Source organism: Coloeus monedula (genome assembly GCF_965178545.1).
Source record: "Coloeus monedula genome assembly, chromosome: 20".
In the NCBI taxonomy this organism is placed as follows: domain Eukaryota; kingdom Metazoa; phylum Chordata; class Aves; order Passeriformes; family Corvidae; genus Coloeus; species Coloeus monedula.
The window spans coordinates 9,223,830-9,248,188 of NC_138800.1; the positions used below are offsets into that span (position 1 = coordinate 9,223,830).

At 45.2% G+C, this 24,359-nt stretch overlaps 1 protein-coding gene across 1 annotated transcript; it reads left to right on the plus strand.

Moving 5' to 3' along the window:
* The first annotated feature begins 989 nt into the window (after nt 1-989).
* APPBP2 (amyloid beta precursor protein binding protein 2) lies at nt 990-24,157 on the plus strand. The gene is made up of 13 exons (XM_082294470.1): nt 990-1,150; nt 9,910-9,998; nt 10,716-10,867; nt 11,395-11,518; nt 15,690-15,858; nt 16,523-16,612; nt 17,060-17,127; nt 17,206-17,311; nt 17,586-17,710; nt 17,889-17,974; nt 18,316-18,506; nt 18,902-19,067; nt 19,265-24,157. Exons 1-13 carry the CDS (start codon nt 1,010-1,012, stop codon nt 19,516-19,518), a joined length of 1,761 nt encoding a protein of 586 aa, XP_082150596.1. The 5' UTR covers nt 990-1,009; the 3' UTR covers nt 19,519-24,157.
* Nucleotides 24,158-24,359: the final 202 nt, after the last annotated feature.

Sequence of the window (24,359 nt, forward strand, 5' to 3'; positions counted from 1 at the left end):
TCACAGGTGGCCCAATATCAGCTGGGTGTTAGCACAGGTGAGCTGTAAATGATATTTACGCTCTATGAGAGGTTTGGGCTGGGTGGGGCTCAGAGTGTGAGGGGTGATATTTGGTTATTTGGTGCTCAGCCGCTTCTCCCTGTGTGGATAAAGCCCCTCGGGTTGGTGTGGGCCGTGGTGGTCAATCCAACCTCACTCCTTATGGCTGCCTGCAGGGATTCCCAGAATCCATAGGTTTAGAAGGGACCTTAAAGACCATCCAGTCCAAGGCAGGATCACCTGGAGCAGGAATGTGTCCAGGTGGGTTTGGGATGTTTCCAGAGAGGGGGATTCCGCTCCCTCCCTGGGCAGCTGTTCCAGAGCTTTACCTCCCTCATGCAAAGTTCTTCCTCATCTTGGGGTGGAACTTCTCCTGTTCTAGTTTATGGCCATTGCTCCTCATCCTGTTGCTGGGCATCACCGGAGGGAGTCTAGCACCATCCTCTGACACCTTTGAGATGTTTATGTGCGTTAACGAGATCCCCTCTCCGTCTTCTCCAGACTAACCGGGCCCAGCTGCCGCAGTCTCTCCTCATCAGGGAGATGCTCCAGACCCTCCATAAAACCCCACCCCACAGCGCTGCGCTACTTCCCCTTAAGTCGGTTCCCTCGTGCCTCCCTCACAATTCCCCGTTCTCGCTGCTGCTGCCGCCGCCCGTCCGGGCAGGGCTGCGGGACCCCAGGGAGCCGCGGGCCGTGAGGGGAGCGAGCGGGCAGGGAGATGAAGAGCCCCGAGAGCCCTGGGGCGTGATGGAGAGCGGGCGGGCAGGGGGACGAGAGCCGCGGGGCGTGAGGCGGAGCGGGCAGGGTTAAGGGAGCCGCGGGGCGTGAGGCGGAGCGGGCAGGGCTGCGAGAGCCGCGGCAGCCCCGGGGCACAAGGCGGAGCGGGCGGCGGGAGCCCCGTGAGGCGGAGCGGGCGGGCGGCGGTGGGGCGGAGGGAGGGAGGGGAAGGCGGCTCCGCACAGCCAAGATGGCGGCGGTGGAGCTGGAGTGGGTCCCCGAGACGCTCTACAACACGGCCATCTCGGCCGTCGTGGACAGCTACGGGCGGGCGCGGCGCCGCGACATCCGCTCGCTGCCCGAGAACATCCAGTTCGACGTGTACTACAAGGTACGGCGGCGGCCGAGAGGGGCCGGGCCCGGCTGGGCCTGCGGGACGTGGAAGGAGAAGCGGCCGGGGGGCGGCCCGGGCCCGCCCTGCCCTGGCCTGGTCGGGGGCGCGGGGCTGAGGGGCTGCGGGGTCTCGCCGGTGCGGGGCACGGCCCGAAGGACGGGCCGGGGGCCCAGGGCCTGTGGGGCCGCCTGAGCTGCGGCTGGAGGAGCGGCGGCTCCGGGCTCGGGCCGTGCCGGGGCCTTGTGGCTGCCCCCGGGACCCGCCCCGAGGCCGCGGTGAGGGGCTGGGGAGCCCCCGGGGGCGACGCGGGGACGGGGCCTGGCCGTGGGGGTCGCGGGGAAGGTGCCTCTCGCCACTGGGGAGCGGTGCGGGCAGGATGAGGCCGAGCTGGCTGTGCTGGAGTATGTTTTTTTTTTTTTTCCTTTTCCCTTTTATTTTTTTAATAATGTATTGGAGATGGTGATGTCAGTGGTTGAGAGAGCAGTTTGCCGTGGTCTAGTATTAATGATCTGGTAGGAACCAGATGGAAAGAACCGAGTGTTGTTTAATGCTGTAGTTTATTTGTATTAAATCATTCTTTGGTGCAAGGGCTGTTCTGCGTACAGCTGCCCCTGGAATATACGGATTTGGTGTAAAAGGTGCACTGAGATGGTCCATTAATTTCTTATTGTCCACTAAACAGGCATTTCATTCATGTGCAGGAACAGCTGTAAATGAGCATTCATGGGGAGAAACAATGTCTATAAAAACCTAAGATGAGGGATAACCCTTCTTTCCTCTTCCAGTGAATTTCTAAAAATTTAGGAGTTTTTAAATGAAGTAATTCTTTAGCCTGATCATTATGAACCAGGGTTAGTGACCCATGGTATACGTGGAGACTGGTAGTATTTACAGGGGACAGGGAGATTGCTTCTCTAGCATCGAAGCAGACATGTACATTTTCCGCGTCCTGGTTATTTCATGTCTGCCTTAGGTGCTGAGAAGGATGGAAACCCATTTTTATGACATATGAGCATGCTCACAGATAATGATGTGATTGACACATAGTAGTCATCAGCTAAAGACTAAAGATACAAAAATCACAATGTGGAAGAATACTTGGGAGGTTACGTTCAGGTGTTAGTAAATATGACCATTGGCAAATAAACTTCCTTGGCCTTGCTGGTCCTCATGTTCAATCAGGTGAGAGGATGGTGCTCTGTGAATTTTAAAAGTATAAAACAAAACCTCCTTCTAATGATAGAAATATCCAAGTATGTGTTATTCCTAGCTGTTTAAAAACTTATCTGTAGGAGAGCTTGATAAGATCATTGACTTTTTATGCTTTTATTAGTGCTCCTGAGTGGTTGCTTTGAATCAGGTTCACGTGGAGTTGTTCCATGATGAAGAAGATCCAGCAGCATGCCTGATTTCTGAGGAGACTCTTACATGTTTTTTCTGCTTGTGTACATGGGTTTGTCATCTTGCTGGGCAGATGGTAATAAAGGTGATAAGTGCCTATCCCCAAAACAGTGTTTCTGTTGTACTGACAGTACAGCTGTTGTTAATGACAGTGACTGCATAGAATCACAGACTGGTTTGGGTTGGAAGGGACTTTAAAGATCATCTCATTCCACCCCTGCCATGGGCAGGGACACCTTCCACTGTCCCAGGCTGCTCCAAGCCCATCCAACCTGGCCTTGGACACTCCAGGGATCCAGGGGCAGCCACAGCTGCTCTGGGCACCCTGTGCCAGGGCCTCACCCACCGTAGATATTTTTTCCTAATCTCTGTTTTCTGACAATTTGAAGCTGTTCCTGTAACTTCTGTGTTTCACAACAGGAGTTCTTGAACTGTGTAAGGTGAGCTGATATTCCTCTTACCAACCCGTATCTATGGGATGTCCTCATTCAGAATAAACCAAACTGGGCCATACCTGCAGTGAGTGTTCCATGGCTGCAAGGGTAGGCTGGGCTTCCATGTCCTCAGTGTCATCTTTTTTGTGTAGGACAACCAACTTGGATGGGGCCTGGGATAACCCGGTCTAGAGAATGGCATCCCTGCCCTTGGCAGGGGTTGGAATTACTTCAAGGTCCCTTCCCTCTCAGACCATTGCGTGATTCTCTGTGCACCTATAAACACTTGGTTACTGGTTCTTGAGTCTCTATTTGGATGACGACAGCATCAAATACATCAAAGGTATCATTCAGGGGCAGCTGAATTAGGTTCAGCTGGGGATAACATCCCTCTCACAGTGTGTGTGGTGCTTGTTTTGCTGTTTTGCTTTTGGGCAGTTATTTTGAATGTCAGGTGGATATTAAATACCATTTTATCATGGTGAGGCCTATTCCATATGTCCTGACCATTGAGTTCTTTAAAGCAGAAGTAGAATTTCCAAAGCCATTAACAGTCTTTGGAGTAAGACAGACTAGAAGACCTCTAAGTATTTGTTTGACTATGTGGTGTTTGTTGCTGCTGTGTTAGGGGGGGTGTCAATTAGTTGTTAGTATCCTATATCACTTTCATTCTGTGATGATGAAAAGGAATAAAAAATGTTTCAAATCTTTCACATATAACTTGTAAGTAATAGTTTTTTATCTAGGTGTTAATCATGGTTTGTGGTACTTGAGATTTGCCATTGATTTTTTGGAAAAAATAAAAGCTGGTACCAGTCAGATTTTGTTTTGATCTATGGATGTTAATTGTCTGTGGCCATACAAAAATGTTTTTATCATATTCATTGGTATAAACACTCAAACTTAATGTTTACCAGGTTTGCCCAGTTTAACCAACATGTCCAGGTTGATTCAGAAGTTGTAGGTGAGATACAATAGCAGAGATGGTCAATGTGCTGCTATTTAAAAGGGAAGAAGATGCCAGCAGTGTCTTGGTTTTGTTCCCCAGGGTACCCTCTAATCCAGTGTTTGGCTCTGTTGTCGTAACATACTGCCTTATTTCCCACTCCTTAACAAATCTGATTTGTTTTACCTCTACATCTTCCAGAATTGTTAACTTTTGGAACGTGCCTTATAAACCTGGGTGAGGAATCGATCTGGGATAGCTGCAGGATGTTCTTGTGGGCTTGATAAGGAATGGGTTCTGCTGCAAGGTGACAGGAACAGGCAGGTTCCTCATACTGAGCATATTTATCTTTCTGGAGCATTCTCAAACAGTGACTAAAACTCAAAACAAGGCACTATCAAATAATCATGACTGTGGTAAAACAACAAACCTGCACTGCTTCAGCAGGGTATCAGTGCATATCTCTTTTTTCAAGCACTGTTTGACTTTTCCTTGCAACCAGTAGAAAAATAAGAGGCAGAGCAGGATGCTTGTGAGGATATCCTGGAAATTTCCAAGCCTACATTTGAGCTAAAAAATATTTAAATGTCTTATTAATCACAGCTGTATTTTGAGGAGCTTGATAACTAGTATTGTTACAAGTAACACCTGCCTCTGGGGGGGGAAATAAAAATGTGCACACATATCATACTTTGTTTCCTTTGGGTGTTTGCCAGGTTTGTGTATATCCTGGTTGGGTTTTTTTCCTAGTTAAACTAGTTAGGTTCTCTTGCTTGTTTTTTGGGGGGGGAGGATGAGAGAGAGGGTGTGTAGTTTTTAGAAGCCAAAGAAAGAAATATGCTGGATCTCATTTAACTGAGATTCAGCATATGAGCAAAATGCCAAAATTGTATATTAAAAAGTAGTGACAGCTGGAATAAACTGCAAGTCCTCAAAAAAAAAAAAAAAAAAAAAGCCCTGAACCCAAAACAAAACAACCAAATCAACAACCGTGAAAAAATCAACTTACTGTATTTTGTAGTTTGTTGCAGTGAGGATAATGTTTTGAGGGGAGGGTGTTTGTATAGAGAATCAAGTTTTTGTTGGCAGAAGTCGGTGTCTTATGTAGACTTTGGTTCTCTCCCCCTGTACCTCAGCTTTATACTCTATTTTATATAATTATCTCATGACTTTGATTCCCAAGGTGCTTCACTGCTTTAGTGTTCTCTGCCCCGTCTATCTGTTGCAGTTACACAGTGGCAGCCTCATCTTGGACTTGTATTGGTTAATGAGGAGTTTCATCCCATGTTTATTTTCCTTTTGGAATGTCTTTCCTGGATTGTGTGTTTCTCTTTTCTTATGATTGATTTTTCTTGAAAATAATTTGTTCTTGGAATGTTTTCTGGTGAGATCATTAACCACAGGAGCAGTTGGAGAGGACATTCATTTGGTTTCTGTCACATTTAGGTATTCTTTGAACCAAAGAAAATGAACAAACAGGAATTTGCTGACAGTTGAAAACAAGAAGCAGAACGTCCGTTCTCTGCATTGCAGCAGAGGTTGAGTTTACTGATGGAGAATCATTATAAGTGTAATTTCTGTCCATCAGAATAAAACAAGCTTGTCCCAAGGCTTCAGTCTGCAGGGTATTTGATGAGAATGAGAAGGATGAGCTCCCCCTGAAATGAAGTGTGGCTGTGCTGCTGCTTCAGTTCTGAGCTTCCCTGCCCAGGGAAGCACAATCAAGGTCACAAGCACAGAGTGTGAGGGAGGCAGAGCATCCCAGAGCCTTCTTCTGAAGGGCTTCTGCTGTGACCCCCAGGGTGAGCTCACAGAGACTGAACTCCCCTGGTGCTGCTGTTTCTGGGGTCAGAACTGAAATGTGTGTGTGGGAAGCAGTGATGATTTCTGCCTGTGCACACACACAGTGTACAACCTCTCCTGTCACCTGGCTGGGGCACAGTGTGCAGCAGGACTGCACTGAATGCTGCTGGGCTTAAATCAGAGCCTTCTATCACCTCTTCAAATTAAAGCCTCACAGTGGAGGAGAATCATTACCTCGTTAGTTTTTGCCAGTTATTATTAACACATGCCTTATTTCTGTAGTCTAAATTTAGATGTGAACTGAGCTGTCTTTCCTTGTTATGTCTTTACTAGTTTGAAACTTCTTGTCTTCTAACTTGTGCTACTCAGATTGCTTTTTTTTTTTTAAACCTCTAACTGTGGGCATGTTTTCTCATCCCAATATCCTCCAACTTCCCTTCCTTTTCAGTGTCCTTGTTGAGTCTGAGACACCAGAACTCATCATAATTGAGATAATGAGGTCACATCATGAACAGAGGTGTTGAGCTCCTGCTGAACAATAATTCCTATTTCCACTTCATTTCCTCTGGGCTGATTGAACTTCAAAGCAGGCTGGGTTTTCCCAGTTCCTGAGGAGAATCTCACACATGTGTGACTGTGAGGCTCAGACTTTGTATCCCTTGTGCTGGACTCTGTGAAACACAAACTGTGCTGCTCTGGCCCAGAGAGCAGAGCAGGTGGGAATGTTTGGGCTGTGCAAGCACTGGGCTCTAAAAGATGTCTCTGAAGTCAGGCTAGTTCAGTAACATTGGTTTCTTTCTTGGTTATTTATTTGATTGAGGTTTGTACAGATCAGCCTGGTAGCTGGCATTGTGCTTTCCAAGGAGAGCTGAATTTTCCTCTTTTTTAATGCCTTAAACAGCATCCAGTAGAAGCAGTGCTTGTGCAGAGGGTTTGTAGATGATTTTGAAATTGATTTAAAAGCATGGAATGTACCAAAATTTTGAACTGTTTATTTTCTGTAATGAGTCATTTGTCAAGAGATTTCAGTGAACTGTTGACTCAGGAAAACTTTTTCCTTCCTTGTTGAGTGGGGAAGGAACATGGTGGTTTCAGCCCAACTTTTTTCCCCAAATACTGCTGTTTTTTAAGTACACTGTCCTTCCCTAATCTGGCTTCATACTCCATGTTACATTATAAGGCATTACAAAACATGCTGGGGAGCTTCTTGGATTTCCTCTGTAATTCTTACTGAAATATCCATGTTTTTCAATCCTCTTCCAAACTGGAGCAACAGGAGCATACTTTTCAAATTGCGTCTTCTTCGGTTCCTCTTTTAGAGGATCCTTGTACAGCTGGCTGGAATTAACCCCCATCTGCTTTGAAAAATGATTTTTAAAATATTATGTTTATAGAAAGTTTGGTTGTTTTTTTAATCTTAATCTACCCAGGGAGAGAAAGACAAGAACTTCAATAGAATTATAATATAATATTAAAGTTACAAGTTAATGTCATTAATATGTTTAATTTGGGACACCACAACGTGCAGCTTTTATAACACACCCACCTGGATGTGCAGTTCAACATTCAGCCTTAGATCCTGAAGAAGGATCGTGGTGAGTTTCTCACAGCTGTGCACAACAGCTGGATTGGGCATGTGTGTGGTAATCCACCTGTATATTAAATGTATAGCTGTCCTCAGTGCCAGAACTCATGTGCCAGTGTGAGCTGATGGAGTTGGGAGTCATCTTGCAGTTTTTGAGTCATTTTTCCATAGTTAAAGAAAAATAAATCCCTGGTAGGTTCCAAATAGGTTAAGCTGGTGTCTAAAGGACTTTTCTCTCTTCAGAACAGAATAGTTCTTTAGAAGTCCAAAGCTGTGTTCATGCCAGGGCATGTTTTTCTTGAATCGCTGTTTTGTTTTCATGTTATGTAGCAAGGCTGTGGTCAGGGATTCTGTCTCTGGAGCTTTGACACGAGAATCATTTCTTCAGTCCTCCCAGCTGCTTCTCAATGAGTGTTACTGGATCTCCTGGAATTACTTCACAGTTTGATGTATACTCACTATTTCCATGTCAAATTTAGTTTGAAAATATTGCTGTAACCACCATAACAGTTCCAAGAGGCTTCCAGCTGAGTTAATTCTTCAAAATGTTTGCCAGTGTGTTGAGGGAAGGGGTTACAGGGATAGTAAAAGTCTCAAAGATGTTGTATTTCAAGTTAGAGCAGTGAAAAATTGCAGCTTGGACTTTGGGGCCCAAGCCAAACTTGACATGTGCCCGAAATTATTGATGTTCTAAAACTGAGGGTCCTGTGGGACCTTCCCCCTCCCTCCCACCCCACCAGGCCATTTACTCCTTGGCAGTTTCAGAATCTCATGTAAGAGGGATTCTCTCCTTACAAGATGTTTATGTAACCTCATAAATATATAAATTTTTAAAAGTCTTATTATGGTTAATATTTGATAAACCAGGAATCTCTGGGATTTTTGGCTAGCAGTGCAAGGTGATAGGAGGGAGTGATACTGTACTTGAGAGCTGTGAAACGTGATAGTAATTTTGGTTTCCTTAAATCCTGCTACAGTAGCTTGGGGATGTCTAAGCTTCCTCCAGAAATGAGCTCACCAATTATTGATGGGATGCCCACCTTCACTTTGGGCATGGAATACCAGGCAATTTAAACAGCCCTTTTTTTTTTCTTTTTTTTTTCTTTTTTTTTTTTTTTTTTTTTTTACTGCAGAAGATACGTTTTAGGTTTTATAGAACATTTACTGTGAGACAGCTGTGCTGAAGAAATGAGAACATTTAACCATGACTGTAGCTTTTAAATACAGCAGACTGGCTCTTCCTTCAGTGCCAGAGAGAATCCAGCTCCAGCAGGAGCTCTGATCCCTTTGAAGTGCAGGGACACGCTGCTTTATCTGAGCAGTTACTTTGCATGAAAACTTGCTCTGGTTTTTAAAAGAGTTGCTTTTTTTTTTTTTTTTTTAATGTTCCCCCAGAAAAATAGATAACAAAAAGGAAAACATTCATTTCTGGCAATTGACATTATTAGGTCAAAGTATTTTTGAAGTTTTTTTGTAGGCTGTGTTGTTAAAATAACAAATTTGCTGTGCTCTAGAGCCAGTGTCTTGTGCTTTTACAAGAAGAGTTGACTAAAACTAAATTTCAGGCTGGAGATGTTCTCATGTGGCGTGTTTGGAATATTAATTCATCAGCTCCCAGTGTTTGTGGAGAAAAAGGTGAACCAGGCACCAGATGCTTATCACTGGAAGCATTTTAAGGCATTATTAAAAGTGGGAGGAATATTAATGTTTTCATTTATGCGCTGATGGTGCCTGTGGCAGGTGTGGAGTGGTGCTTCCTTAGGTCCTGTACCCTCCTATGCTCATCTGTGGGTCAGGGCCTTCAAGATAATGGGAATTAACAGTTCACAGTGGATTTCTCTGACATTTATTTGCACAGTCCCTTTGTACTTGTGTAAATCCATAGCATTTATAGCCTGATGTGGCAGAGCTTAACCATGCACTGCATGGACAACTGTCAGTGGTTTGTTATGAGTAACACAGCTGATAAATTTGTTTATCTGCAGGCCCAAATCACTTTGGGCATAAAACAAGCCAGTGCTTTTAATAAATGCACGAACAGACTCCAGTTTTCCCAGTTACTGATGGGGGAATTACCTGTGTAAGCTCAGGTGAAAATGGGGATGGGGCTCGTGCCTGTCTTTGTGCTGGGTATTGGTGAGTCACTCCTTGCAGAACTTGTGGGTTTGGGTTTATTTGTATCTGATATATTTGCATTGCTGTATCCTAGATTATGTGCCATTTAAACACGTTTTGAAAGTACTTGGTATCACAGCTGTCAGTTGTATTTTTTGCTGATTTCAGTCGTTTCTTGGGTTTGTAGCTTACACGTGGCAGTGTTTTGGTGATGCAGGAGGACACAAACACCTGGAAATACATCTGTAGATTAAAAAAAACCCCTTGAAACCACCTATGGACCTCTCATAGCTCAGTTTTTTTAAACATTGAAGTTGTACTCCTGTGGTGAAATCTTCTGATACTGGAACTTTTTAGCCTGCTCTATTTCAATGCTTTAAGGTCTAGATTTCATTGTAAGTTATCCTTGCTAGTAAGCTGAATTTCCCAGATCTTAAATTTTAAGATTAACTTACCTGTTTTTATTTCCCAGCTTTACCAACAGGGCCGCTTGTGCCAGCTGGGTAGTGAATTTTGTGAACTAGAAGTTTTTGCAAAGGTGCTACGAGCTTTAGATAAAAGGTGAGTATCTTAATAGATCAATAATTCTCATTTCAGCTCTTAATCTCTCCATCTAGGAAGAGAGGTTAAAAAAAGGTGCAAACAAGAAAAAATGCAAACCTCCCCCTGCCCCCCGCCAGATGCTCAACACAGAGAAGTCGGTGCTCAGACAGTCCCTGAGCAGTGGCAGTCACAGCACCCATTTCCTGCTGATTTAGCAAATCCTGAGGGATCGCCCCAGTTTGAAGAGTTTTCCTGTCATTAAATATTCCAATTTGTGGTGTTCCAGAACTTGACTGGTTTAGATCAGATTCTTTCATTCTAACCGGGATGAGCTTTGAGTCTTCAGGCACCGGTTCCTCCCATAGCATGTGTGATGTTAATGAAGCCATCACTGCTCATTTGTCTGCGAGTGCTGGGGGAGGGGGGATTGGAGCCCTCCTCCCTGGTGAGTTTGAGCTGGAAACTGTTGTTTCCCGGTTTTAATCCTGTGGGGGCAGCTTGTGTTTGGCTCCCACCGGAGGGTGTCCTTGCAAAGAACTTGGTGTGCACTCGCTTTGTGTTGGATCACCCAGCACCTGGGATCCATCAGCTGCAGCCTCACAGTGGGGCTTGTACTCATCTGCTTTGGGTTTTGAGGGAGGCTTGGGCTTGACTTGTCTCGTCTGAATTCATGAGAGCCAACTGACTGCTTTCAAACCTTCACGTGTAATCGAGCTGTGCTTCCTTTTGTTGCAGACATCTGCTCCATCACTGTTTCCAGGCTCTGATGGACCATGGAGTCAAGGTTGCTTCTGTCCTGGCCTATTCCTTCAGCAGACGGTGCTCCTACATTGCAGAGTCAGATGCTGCTGTGAAAGAAAAAGCAATCCAGATTGGGTTTGTTTTAGGTAACTGCTGCTCATGGGCTCTTTGCTTTCTCTCTTGCAAGCTTCAGTTAATCTAACATTAATTTTTTTCCCCGTTAAAGATTGGCCTTTTAAAGAACGTGTGTTTTGTAATGGAATTTTTGGAAAGCTACTTAGTGTCTTAAAAGAAATATATTGGATTTAATATCTAAGAATATATAGACTTTTTTTAGTTCAAATAGTTTAGGTTTAAAATTGGTTTGCAGATGTGATGAGGAGTTTGCATGATTTTGGTGTTGGTAAGTTTTTCTTGACAGAAATCTGTAGGAAAACTCTGTAATACCAAAAAGCCATCCTAAGCCAAAGTATTATTTCCTTCAGCTGTAGGAGAATTCTCCTCTTACATTTCATCCTTTACAGGTCAGGAGGGTTTGACCTTGACAGGATTTCTGTCTGTAGAAGCAGGTCTATGAAATAGGTGATTGTTTTGCAAGACTTGAGCAAACCCTTTTTCTCTTGCGAATGTGTTTTGCTCTTCACTTTGCTGTTTGTTGCTGATTTTTTTCCAGGGGGGTTCCTGTCAGATGCAGGCTGGTACAGTGATGCTGAGAAGGTGTTCCTTTCCTGCCTTCAGCTGTGCACCCTCCACGATGAAATCCTTCACTGGTTCCGTGCTGTGGAGTGTTGTGTGAGGTGAGCTCACCTTGAATTCCTGGGAAACCTTGGAGCCATCCAGCTCCAGATGCTCCTTTAGTGTTCTGCTGCACCAAAACACTTTCCTGGCTAGAGCTGAAGATCAGGAGGTGCTTGTTTTACACTAATCCCTGGATTTTCAGCTTCTAAGTTGGCAGCATAGTACAATGGATTAAAAAACCCAATGTTTTGCTCTCCTTTGTAATCTCTCATGGGGAACACTGCTGGATAACAAGAGTGGTCCAGAGTCCTTGTTTTCTCAAGGATATTTGCATGTGAAGGAATGTTCTGTGTTGGACTTTGCTGAAGTTCTATTTATGACAAGTAGAATTTGCCAAATCCAAATGCAAGCAATAATAGATACAGTTGAGCAGAAATAAAATCAGAACTTGCCTTTCCTGATTCCACATCCAGCGAGTTCTCTTGTTCCATGCTGAGTACTTAGCTCTGGGCCTGGGTAAAGAAAGATCTGGATGTCCAGTTCTTGTGGGCACCTCCAGCCACAGCTGAAAACATTTGGGAAAGGGGATTTTTTGCTACTAGAGTCTTGAAGCTGCCTTGTTCCTCAGGGCCTGAAGAGGTTCGCATTCCCTTGACAGAGGCCTCTGTTGCTCTTCCCCCTGTGTGTTGAGGTGTGATGAACTGCAGGCAGGAGCTGGCTGGGTTTTGTTGCTCTCACCGTGACCAACCTGTTTTTGCACACTCCAGATGTGCCCTTGGGCACCTGGAGGCTGCTGGGCAGACTTAAATTAGGATTTTTTTTTTTTAGCTGCTGTAACAAATAATAAAGCATGTGCTGTATTTATCTGAATATAGAGCAAAACTTGTTTGGAAAGCTGCTCCAAAAAAAGCCCTGCATCTTGTTTATGGTTGGGCAAACACGAAGAGTAAAGAGGCTTTGCCAAGAGCTGCTGATGTCCTGTGCCAACCACAGGGCCATGGCAACGCTGCTCTGCCTGGTTCTGCTGGCTGGCATTCCAGAAATGATGCCAGGAGCCTGGGCACACGTATCCAGCTTCCTAGAACTGGGGAGTGATGGGTATAGAGCCACAGTTAGTGCTTGGTCCTTTGCCTTCTAATTAATCTAAAAAAAGTTTTCTTGTTGTCTCAGGCTCTTTGGCAAGCTGGAGAAGTTGCTTAAAAATAACTCTGTCACCTTCTCCAAATAGAAATGAAAAGAAGGGAAAGAAAGGCAGGGAAAAAAGGAAACTGTCTCTGCTGGACAATAGTTGTGGAAAGGAGATTTTCACTCTGTGCTAGAAGAAAGCATCCTGTGTTAGAATGAACCCTTCTGACCTGGAGGTGTTGGCTCTGTTTGGTAGAGACATCCATTGTTCTCTAGGGAACGCTGCTGGCCTGTGTGGGACATCACCCCTCCGCGCAGCAGGGGGAGTGGGAAATGTTCTGGCATCTCCCAAACACTTGGCATTGTTGGTTTGGGGTTGTACCAACCTGAAAGAATGTCAAACACTTTGAGAAGGGCTAAATCTGTAAAATCTGAACACCTTTCTGTGGCAAGAGAGCAGTCGTTATACTCAGCTTACTGCCTCTCAACTTGAGAATAAACTTTGTGTTGTGACCACCTGATCCCCACTGCAGGGTGTGATGTTTGTGCACTGAGCTTGCACTGGAGTGAGGGGGAGTTTTAAGGAAACAAAATTCAAGTCCAGCTTTTCAAAGTATGACACTTTTTTAAAGTGGCAGCTCTTGCTCTAAAGCTAACAAGTCAAATCTCTGGGGGTTGAATTAATACACTGTGTTATTAATAGAACACAGTTTAAAAATGTGTGAAGTTTTGTGTTATTTGAGCACAACTTGGTGTTGCCTTGTCCTGGCAGTAGTAAATTCTGTGGAGAAGCTGGGAAGGTGGGAGGTTCCTCTGAGCTTGTACACTGCTTTCCTGCATGTGTGGTGCTCCTTTTGGTTTGCCTTCTCTCATTATTCTGTGTTAACAGTAAGGTACAAATGCGTAACACAAATACGTGGTTCTCCCACTTCATTGTTGCACATTTGGCTGATTCTTAGGTTGTTTTCTTCTGGTGGTTTTAGACTTCCTAAGCTGCTGTGTTGGCTCTGAGAGACTGAGTTTGTTGGGGGAGGTTAGTCCCCAAAAGCTGTTATTGCAGACATCAAAAGAGGTTCAGAGCTATTAGCATAAATGTCCTGAGGCCTTCTCTCTTCCTCTTGGCTTTATCTCCTAAGATTCCTTTGGATTAATAAAGGATTTTTTTGTTACTCAGAACTGGATCACATAAACTCTGCTTATCCTAGAGGATTGGCTTAGGTTTAGCTTGGTTTTTTTTGGAGATTTCTTTGTTTCTAGACACTATCACTGAAGCATCCAGACATTGGATATGATCTTTCCCAGGAGCTTATCTAAATTGCAGTGCTATCCCCACTGGCTTATTCCATTACGTGGGATTTGGGCTCCGTGGTTTTGATGCTGCAGAGCAGCTCCCAACTGAATGGTGTTGGCAAAATGTTTTTTTCTCTTTCAGGAAAGTGTTTACTTAATTCTTCTCTCGTTTCTTTATAATTCCTGTCTCTTGTTGCTGGAATGTTCCTGTGACCAGGCACACAATGCACTTGTACATTGTGTTTGGTTCCGAGACTTTATTTAAGGAAAAATGTGGGTGTTGCTTTTTGCTGTCTGTTCTTGAGCCGTGGTGCTGTTTCCCACTGGAGAGCTGGAGCTTGTGTAGCTTTTGCAGGGTTTTGAAGGGCTTTTCTTTTGATGTTCTCTTTGTGCAGCAAATACACATCTGTCATGTGCTTGCCTTCATGCCCTGCTTAGGAAAATGGAAACTCTATTTCTTTTCTCATTACTGTTTGAGTTTGGTGAGGCATTTGGGTGGGAAACAGAGGGACAGTGTTGGACAGGCTGAGTTTTTAGGGTGAACTGAGCTGTATTACAGGGGGCATGGCTGCAGTAGCTTAAATCTCCACTTGGAGCAAATGGAAACAGGTTTAGAAAAGAAAAAAAAATTAGCAAAACCTTCACTGTTCACTCCTTCCCCTTTAACAATTGGTTGGAAGTTTTATCCTAATGTATCATATCAGGAATAAAATGCTGCTCCTGTACATTAACCCACATGGTCAGAGTTTGAGCCTCTTTGCACTGCAGCTTCACATTCTGCTTCCCTTCCCTCTGTGCAGGTCTCTCCCTGTGCTGTGTTGTCCTGATTTCCCCAGCCTTGCCTGATGTTTTCAGTCTGTTACTCACTGTCTAATGACACATTTCCAGCAGGGACAGTGGAGGTTAATTCACCAAAATTCCACGTCTGCTCACTGGCAGGTGTTTGCCATGGAGCAGGAGCAGCTGCCCTGGCTGGGAATCCAGCTCTGCCCTTTGGGCTTGGAATATCCTAACACACCCATTCCAAATGCACCTCGTTAAAGCCAGTGAGCATCAGCCTATGTTAATGAGCAAATTCTTTACTTTTATTTTAGATAAGTGCCAGCAGCTGGAACTGTTACTTCTGTAGGGAAGCAGGAATAGGTTTCAGCAGTGCGTGGTGTTATTGGCTGTGTTTGGGTGTTGATCCTTGAGATGGGAAGGCAGCAGGGTAGGAGAGGGAAGAGCAGGGGGTGTTGGAGTTGTTGTGGACTTGGTCAATAAGATAGTCTCTCCTGGTGGTGCTGGAACGTGTGTGGAATAGATGTGACTAAATCTTTTGTGAAGACCTCCCCCAAGCCCCAAAGCACAAAAATGCCCACTTGGAGCTACTCAGGGTTTGGGGGGAAAGCATAGGGATGCAGAAAATGAGCTGTGTTGTACTTACTGTGGCTGTTTGGGGTTACCACCCTTTGGGTAGGAGGTGGGAGAGATTTCAGACTGTGTAGGGCAGGGCTTTGGGAGAGGAATTGCATCAGTATTGAGAAGAATGGATTTTGTGAAAATTTTGTCTATTAACACAAAGACACCACGCCAGAGTGTGCATTGGATATGCAAAACTGCATCAATAGGTAAAATCCTGTGACATTTCCAGCAGGAAAAATTCCTGCTGAAGCTGCCCTGTGCCCTGTTGTGGTGTGTGACCGACCCCAGGCAGGGCAGTTGTGCTGGGCTGGCAGAGCTCCAGCCGTGTGCGCGTCCCCCACGAGGTCCCTGGCGCTGCGCGTGCAGCGGTTCCTGCAGCCGCCCTCAGCAGCTCTCTCTGCATCCCCCAAGGTTGCTGCACGTTCGGAACGGGAACTGCAAGTACCACCTGGGAGAGGAGACGTTCAAGCTGGCACAGTCCTACATGGACAAGCTGGCCAAGCACGGGCAGCAGGCCAACAAGGCGGCGCTGTACGGGGAGCTGTGCGCCCTGCTCTTCGCCAAGAGCCACTACGACGAGGTGAGGGGGCCTGGGGGGGCACTGGCACCTGCCTGGCTGCTCCTCCTTAGTCCTGGTTCTGATCTCCCTGGGAGCTGTGTGGCACTGCCAGAGCAACGATTCATTTCTCCACTGCTGTTTCTATGTATTGTTCAGTTCTTTGCAGCACTTTGACCAACATGAAGATACATGTGTTACCTTGCCCGTACCTGATAATCGTCTGTCAATGAAATATTATGAAAGCTTATTTTAATGGGTAAAAATGAACAGCAGAAGTCAGTCTTTGCACCTGTTTTGTAAAACTCTGTCTTAAAGGAAACTACTCTATAAATGTGTTTTCCTTTAGCCCCTAAGTTCACTGACAGGGTGTTGTCCTGCACACTGGGAATTGTGAGGATTGCTTAAAGATTATAAAATACCCTGTTCTGTCTGTAAATGTAATTGTAATAATATAAACCTTAGATTAATATAAAATACTTACATATTCACTGTTAACCTTAAAAGCTGGTTTTAAGTCTGTCTTTTAAGACATAACTGGACAGTTCATTACACATAAGCAATCAAACAGCATATTTTAAATTTTGGAGTGTAAATGACCAGCTTTTCAGAGGCAGGTAATGTTTTTTCTTAATGTTACAACACTGAAGTTCCAGCTTCATTGTGGTGGTGCCTTTCTGTCCCACAGGCCTATAAGTGGTGCATAGAAGCCATGAAGGAGATCACAGTTGGGCTGCCTGTAAAAGTAGTGGTGGATGTGCTACGACAAGCATCAAAGGTGAATCTAAAATCTCCCTGTTGTTTTGGGTACTAAATTGCTGCCAAGAATGGCTGAAGAGAGGTTGTTAACTCCAGAATTCTCCTCAGGAGCCCTAAGGCTTGTTTGTGTTTGTCTCAGAATGGGTGGGGGGTTTTGTTTCTATTTCTTTCTCTCTGAGACTGAGTTAGAGCTGCACGAGTGGCCATTGTGACAATGTTAACCCGCAAACTTCCCTGAGAAGGGCTCTGTTCCCTCTTTGATCTGGACTAGGTACAGCACAGTCCCTTCAGTCAGGCAGGATAAAATCAGTTTATTAATGCTGTGCTCCTTTTCTTAAATAATTGAAAAGTCCTTTAATAACCACAATGATATTTTGAAATTAAAAACATCAGTAAGTGTGGCAGTGTCTGGAGGGGCTGAGCTGTGAGTGCCCAGCTCCTCACGTGCTTCCCTTCCCCTGCCCAGGCCTGCGTGGTGAAACGGGAGTTCAAGAAGGCTGAGCAGCTCATAAAGCACGCTGTGTACCTTGCCAGGTAAGGGGCATTCCAGAAAAAACCTTTCAAAATTATACTCAACGTGCCTCAATTTGTAATGGAAGTGTGTTTGTGCAGGGAGCATTTTGGAGCCAAGCACCCCAAATACTCTGACACGCTACTAGACTACGGATTTTACTTGCTCAACGTAGACAATATCTGCCAATCTGTTGCCATCTATCAGGTAGGCAGCAGGACTTGTTTCTCTTGATATTTTTAATCTCTCAGAGGTTGTAGTTAATTCATGGAGGTGGAGAATAGTTGATTTAATGACTGCAATGATGATGTTTACAAAAACCCTGAACACCGCCAGCTATGGGGTTCTTGCATTCTTTGTCTTTCTCTGACTAGTTTTATGTATTTAGTGTCTCAAATAGAGAAAAGAGAATTTCAGAGCCAGTAGATTGGGGTTTTTTTCTGTGTTAACTGATGAAATTGTATTTTTGGAACCCTTGTAGACAGCGCTCGATATCCGGCAGTCAGTGTTTGGAGGTAAAAACATCCACGTAGCTACAGCTCATGAAGACTTGGCTTATTCCTCGTATGTTCACCAGTACAGCTCTGGGAAATTTGACAATGCACTGTGAGTACAACACACAGCAGCACGGTTAGTGCTGTACATGGAGAAAAATGTTCTGAAATGACCCAGACTTTGACTATCATTTAAATGCATGTTCATTGCATTAATATTTCTAATATTTTATCAGTCAGCTGCTGATGTACATAAATGTATCTTGAATTTTTAATTTCAACTCTCTCAGATTCCATGCTGAACGTGCTATTGGCATTATCACTCACATTCTCCCAGAAGACCATCTTCTCTTGGCCTCTTCAAAGAGAGTTAAAGGTAGTTCTCTTCGTTGTTTGAACCATTTGGATGTGTTCATCCTGGTCCCTACCAGGCAATGTAGCTTGAGCTGTCTTTTTCAGTGGAGGTGTTTGTAGTCCTTGGTGTTTTACAGCACACTTGTAAATACAAAAAAATCCCAACTTCTGGACTTAGCCAGAAGAGTTGGTGTGGGGCAGTAAAATTACAGAGTATAAAAATAGTGTTGAGAGCTTGAGACAGCAGTGTGAAAGCAGTTTGTGACAGGCACAAAGCCTGGTGAGCTGTGTCCCGAGGTGTCTGGGGTCTGTGGCTTTGAGCTGTGTGTGGACACAGTAACAGCTCCTCTCTCCTGCCCCCAGCACTTATCCTGGAGGAGATTGCCATAGACTGTCACAATAAGGAGACAGAGCAGAGGCTGCTGCAGGAGGCTCATGACCTACACCTCTCCTCGCTCCAGTTGGCTAAAAAAGCCTTTGGGGAGTTCAACGTGCAAACAGCCAAACACTACGGCAACCTGGGCAGACTGTATCAGTCCATGAGGAAGTTTAAGGTAAGACTTTACTCGTGACCCAAAATCTGCAAGACAGCTGAAATCTCTCACTACAAATGATGGGTTTCAATGTCCACAATTCCTAACTTCAGCTGGTAGTTCTGTGCTTGGAAAACTTGTGCTTTATCATTCACCTCAAAAACTTTGTGCAAAAATAATCCATGGAGATGGATGATGCTCTCAGAGGGTGACAGAGCTTGGTGCTACAATCTGCTGATCCACTTAACTAAAGAATTGGAGAACTTGGTTTATATTTGGCTTTGTTCCTTTTTGCCTGTTATAAAATGCTACTGTTTAAGCTGCTACATAGTTAAGTTTCTTCAAACTTTCTTTCCCCTCTTTTTCTGGGCTGGTGAGTGGTGTCTGACTGACCTGTGTGAATCTGGCCCTGACAGGAAGCAGAGGAAATGCACATCAAGGCCATCCAGATTAAGGAGCAGCTCCTAGGGCAGGAGGATTATGAAGTTGCCCTCTCCGTGGGCCATCTCGCCTCCCTCTACAACTATGACATGAACCAGTATGAAAATGCTGAAAAGCTTTATCTGAGATCCATAGCAATTGGTAAGTGACCACAGGAAACCTAAATGTGTTAAAGTTTTTAGAAAATAACTTGGCTGTTAGTCTTTAGACAACATTTGGTGGCTAGAACATAAATGGAGAACGTAGGCAAATTTTGTTGGTAAAAAGAACCTGAGAACTCAGATGCAGCACATGGATATTTTACCTCTCAATTTGGTTTTTCTCTTGGGTTTCTTTAGGAAAGAAGCTTTTTGGTGAAGGATACAGTGGACTTGAATACGATTACAGAGGTCTCATTAAACTGTACAATTCCATTGGCAATTATGAGAAGGTGTTTGAGTACCACAACATTTTGGCCAATTGGAACCGGTTGCGGGACCGGCAGTTCTCGGTCACGGATGCGCTGGAGGACGTCAGCACCAGCCCCCAGTCCACAGAAGAAGTGGTCCAGTCTTTTCTGATGTCTCAGAACCTCGATGGACAGAGCAGCTAAGAACTTGGTCAATTAACGAGTTAAGGTTTTTTTCCCCAGGTTACAGGGGGAAAAGTCATACTGTGAAATCTAAACCATGTAGTTCTCTGGGGGCTGGAATTTGCATTGAAACACTGGTCCAGTCTACTGAAGAGTGCCCATACGGATGAATGTGTGTTAAATTCCTCTCAGCATGTGTATGGCATGTTTAGTTCGGCTCACATTTTTAACTTGGTATTCCCAAAAAAACCCCCTTCTTTCTCTCTTGTTTCAAAAGAAGCTACTTTGCAGAAAGTCTGCAAGAAAACATTAAATAAAACTGTTTGAGTTCAAAAGAGTTGCATTCTTATTACAGATGGAAGGTTTCATCGAGAGCTTTCTGCTGATTCACAGAGAGAACAAAAGCTGTACTCTAAGGAGCTATAGAGAAAAGTCTTTCTGCTGTATCACTGTAGCAAAGTTCATGGTAAATAGCCAGCAAAGGGAGGATGCGCTGGCCTTGGCTGCTGCCTTACCAAGAAAAGTGGCAAAGACCCACTTTGGAGAGCACCATCCGCTCGCTGAGTGCCGCCTGTGCTGTTGTGGATGCCCTGAACTGGACCAGTACAGATCCCATAGACCAGCAACCACAGTGTCCTCGGTGCCACCACCAGTGCTCACCTGAGCTGGACCAGGACACCACAGTGGACCAGCCTGCTAGAAACCGGTTTTGGACCAGTGGCTTTAATTTAGTATTTCTGCCCCTGCATTCACTTTGACAGTAGAACTCTCATTTAGATGTCTGATCAGTGCAAATGATATCCATGTAATAGATCCAGAGCTAGGAAGTGAAATGATGGTTTGTCTGTACCCAGCGAGCTTCTGCAGAGATTCCTGGCAGTGCCACAGCTCCACTCGCTCCACTCTGCTGCAGCCACTCCTCCTTTCCTTTCCCACGGGCTCTTACTCTGCTAACAGAGGCCATACCTTGTTTATACCAGTGAAGAGTTTTGTATTCCAATCCAGTTCCATTTTCTGTTTCTGGAGAACACAACTTACTGTACAGTTTGCAGGGGTCAGTGGAAAATGCCAAAAAGCACAACAGGTCTTTTTTTTTGTGATGCTTCATTTCTACATTAAACAAGAGTACAACCAGAAACCGATTCCTTACGTTAATTTATGAAGCAGAGCTCAGCTGTACAGACCCTCTGAGAATGCCTCTCTCACTTGCTTGTCTTAATTCTTCTTCTGCTGGGGGCTGCTTGGTTGTGTGGGTTTGGGTTCGGGTGTTGTTCTGGGGTTTGTTTGATTTCCTGGCGTTGGGTAATATTGAAAGTCTGTGTTAACGCAAACCAGAAGCGACTCGCTGCTGTTACCTCAGCTCTGCCAGCGGCACCAGCAGTGCCCTGGATCTGGGATTCTGTGGATTCTGTCAGTCTGGGGGTTCTCTCCCCCTCTTTTCAGGGGTTTGTACCTTGGCCAGTCACAGCCGGGCCTCAGCCGGCTCTTCCAGCAGGACTGGGGCTGGATGTTCTGTTGGGGGTCTGGTTTTTCATTGGTTTTTATGGGGTTTGTGGCAGGGAAAGGTGCTGGATGATCTTCAGGGAGGAAATAGAGGTTTTGGACATGATGTGGAGCTTAATGGCTCTTCTAAGAAGTGAAATTTTACAGGCCAATAGTTCGTATTTTGGTGCCTTCAAGTGTTTTTTGGGGAGGAAAGGCTGAGTAATATCACCTTTAAAATGCAATGACATAATTAGTGAATGCAGATTAATGATTGCATATTTAGAATATCTTCACTGAGGTGAAAAGATGTATTTGCATAAAACCCCCTGTGGTATTAGGACTTAACTGCAGTGTGTCTGCAACAGCTGCTCAGTGAAAATCCAACTTACTTATGTGTGGATTTAAAATGTGATTTATTTATAGCAGTTTTTGTTTATGACTGTGTAGGAGCTACAGACAAATTCAGCTATACAAGGCAAAACCTTCTTCTCCCTGAATGCCCATGGCACTGACAAGTTATAAATTTTTTATGAATTTTAATGTCCTATTAAAAGTTATTTAAAGTTAAACAAAGTACATAACAGTGGTGTCAGAATTTGGGCAGGGAAGTGGCTTAAAGCTGTCCTAAAGATGATTCTGTACTGCAGAAGTGTTTAAAGCTCCCAGCTGGGTGCTTGGATTTACACTGACATTGTCTGGAGATCATTTATCCACTCTGTGTTCCCAGTCTTGGGTCACCAGCTTTTGACTAAGGAATCCCAAAGTGTTGAGGTTGTGTTTGGGATGAGGAGTATTGTTTGAGCGACAGCAGTCAGTGGCCTGCAGGAACCACTGCTCTTGTTCCAGCCCTCATTGTGTCCCTGTTCATGGCTTGCCCTCAGGTCAGGGCAGCCAGAGGAGCTTCTGGTGTGGGCAGCTTGGAGAGGAGCTGCGCTTCCGTAACCAAATGCATCCCTTCTGTTTGTTTGTTGGTGGCTTCAGTCTGAGCTCTGGTGGCTGCTACTCTTTGTCCTTTCCTAAAGCTGCTTCAGCGCGTTGCCTGCTCGGTGCATTGGCTTGGCTGGGAGGAAGGAAGGTCCTAAAGCTCCCTGGGAATTCCCTTTGGTAGAGGACTTGGCCAAGGGCCGTTGTGATCCTTGAGGGCTCTGGGGTGTTCCTCCTGTGCCTGCAAGGAATCCTGAGTGGGGCTGAGCTGCTCCTGCAGCATCCCTGCAGCTCCATCGTGCCGGGGCAGGTCCCTTCTGGATCGGGGTGGCTGTGGCTGATTGCTGGTACTGGGGGAGCACGGGGGGTTGGGCAGGATGATGCTGCAGCTGCCTGGGACAGCTCTGCTGCCCCTGCTCGGGACCTGCACTCGTGGCTGGGACAGCACAGAACTGACTCCATGGGGGTTTGGTTCCATGCCTCCCAAAGGGAGCTGTTGGCAGGTTCTGTGTTGGCCCCTGGAGCCTGTCTGGGATGCTGTGCTGCTGCTGTTTCTGTTGCTCTCTCTCTGCTGTTACAGTTTGCTTGGTGCTTTTGAGGAGTGGGACCCTGCTGGGATGGAGGTAAAGGACTCATTGGGGTGGATCTTGTAGCACAACTCCAGTCCTCCCTCACTCTGTCCTGGGCAGAGCTGAAAGCAGGGGCTTCAGTCCCCTCTGTTCTCCTCCTGTGGGGTTTTCCAGTGCCCCCTGGCTCCTCTCTCCCCTCCTGCCCTAGCCCAGGGCAGGTTTTCCTTGCACAGCCAGGTCAGTACTGGGGTGGGGCCTAGCACGGTGGGACATTGATCCAGGAATGAATGATTGGCATTTTTAGATGCACAACGTGCCCACGCAGGGGCTGTTTGGTGCTGGCAGTGGAAATCCTGTGAAATGCATCTTTTCCTTGAAGGTGAGTAAAGCAATCACCCCAGAGTCGCTGGGTGCAGGTGGTGAAGACGGGTGTCACCTCAAGGTAAATTATTTTCACTATTGATTAAGTTAAACCCTCAATATTTTACTTTCAGCGTGAGGTTGTTTGGATCAGTGAGGGGGGAGTTTGCTCAAGGTGCCATTGCTGCTTCTCATGGTACAAAATGTGCATTGAAGTCGATTCCCTTTTTCAGTCCTAAATGTGGGAGAGCACAAAAAGGACAACTCGCCGTGCCTCGAACAGGGGGGAAGCTGTTGGCAAAACCTCCCTGGGGTGATGTGGCTGGGCTGTGACTCGGGCTGGCAGCAGGCAGTGCAGGGCAGGTGTTGCTGTTACCAGCCTTTGAGCAGATCCTTCCTTCTGCTGCCTGTGCAGAACCTGATTTCATCTAGAAGTCCTCGTTCCCTTGCAAGAAAACTCCTGGCCAGTGTCAGCTGCAAAGCCTCCTCTGCATTGTGGGGTGTGTCTGACACTCGTGGCCTGGGGCTCTTAAGACACTGGGCCCCAGGAGGGCTTCGGGGAGAAGTGGGGAAAATTTCCTTTATCTAGATATAAATTCAAATACCTACAAAGAATTGGCAGCACTGGGAATGCTTTTGTCCCTAAATCTCAGGAACGTTTTGGGCAGTGACACAGGTGTCCCTGGGTGATGTAAAGTGTGTGCTCTAGGGTCTCGTATTCCACTACTCCTTGCAATCCTCGGTATCTATAGCATGAGTGGCCTTAGTGAGTTTGTTGAAGTGCACATTTTTTTTCTTTTCAGAAGTAAATTTTAAGATGAAAAAGATATATACTATATAAATATATAGAGATATTTAGAAACTTGGTTTGTGGTGCACAAGTTCAGTGTTGGATCGCTAAATACTTGTCGCAGGTACCATATGTGTAACTTTTCTTTTCTGTATATTCCTTTCTGGGAAGCAATGTTGCCATGGTAACTACAACTTTACAATTTCTTTACTACTTAATGATGTGAATGAATTCTACATTTTATTGAATATTACCAGGTTCAGTACTATTTTTATACTTTATTGAACTACAGGGGATTTTAATTTAATAGCATTAAAAAAAAAAATGTTGCTTGAACTGTATAACTGTATAAATGGAACTACTTACACAAACCCACCTCTAAACCAGAATCTCCACCTGTAGTGCCACGTTCATTTATATAAAAGTATCTTGATCATTACTAGACCTTGCAGCCCCCTCCCTGTCGTGTCAGGACGAACGTTTCGTACCCCACCTCTCCCCAGCTGCAGTGCCCGACATCCTCTGTACCCATGGAGCCATCCTATGTTTGTAACCAGCATTGTGATATTCTGTAACTGTATTGCTAAAATGAAATATTGACCTAATAAATAGAGTGTTCCCGCAGCCTGGAGTATCTGCAGTGAATTGGTTACAACTTCCCTTCCCGCAGTGCCTGTCCTTGCCAGGAGAAGGTGTTCATCCCTGCCTTTGGGGGCAAATCCTGCAAATCCTTA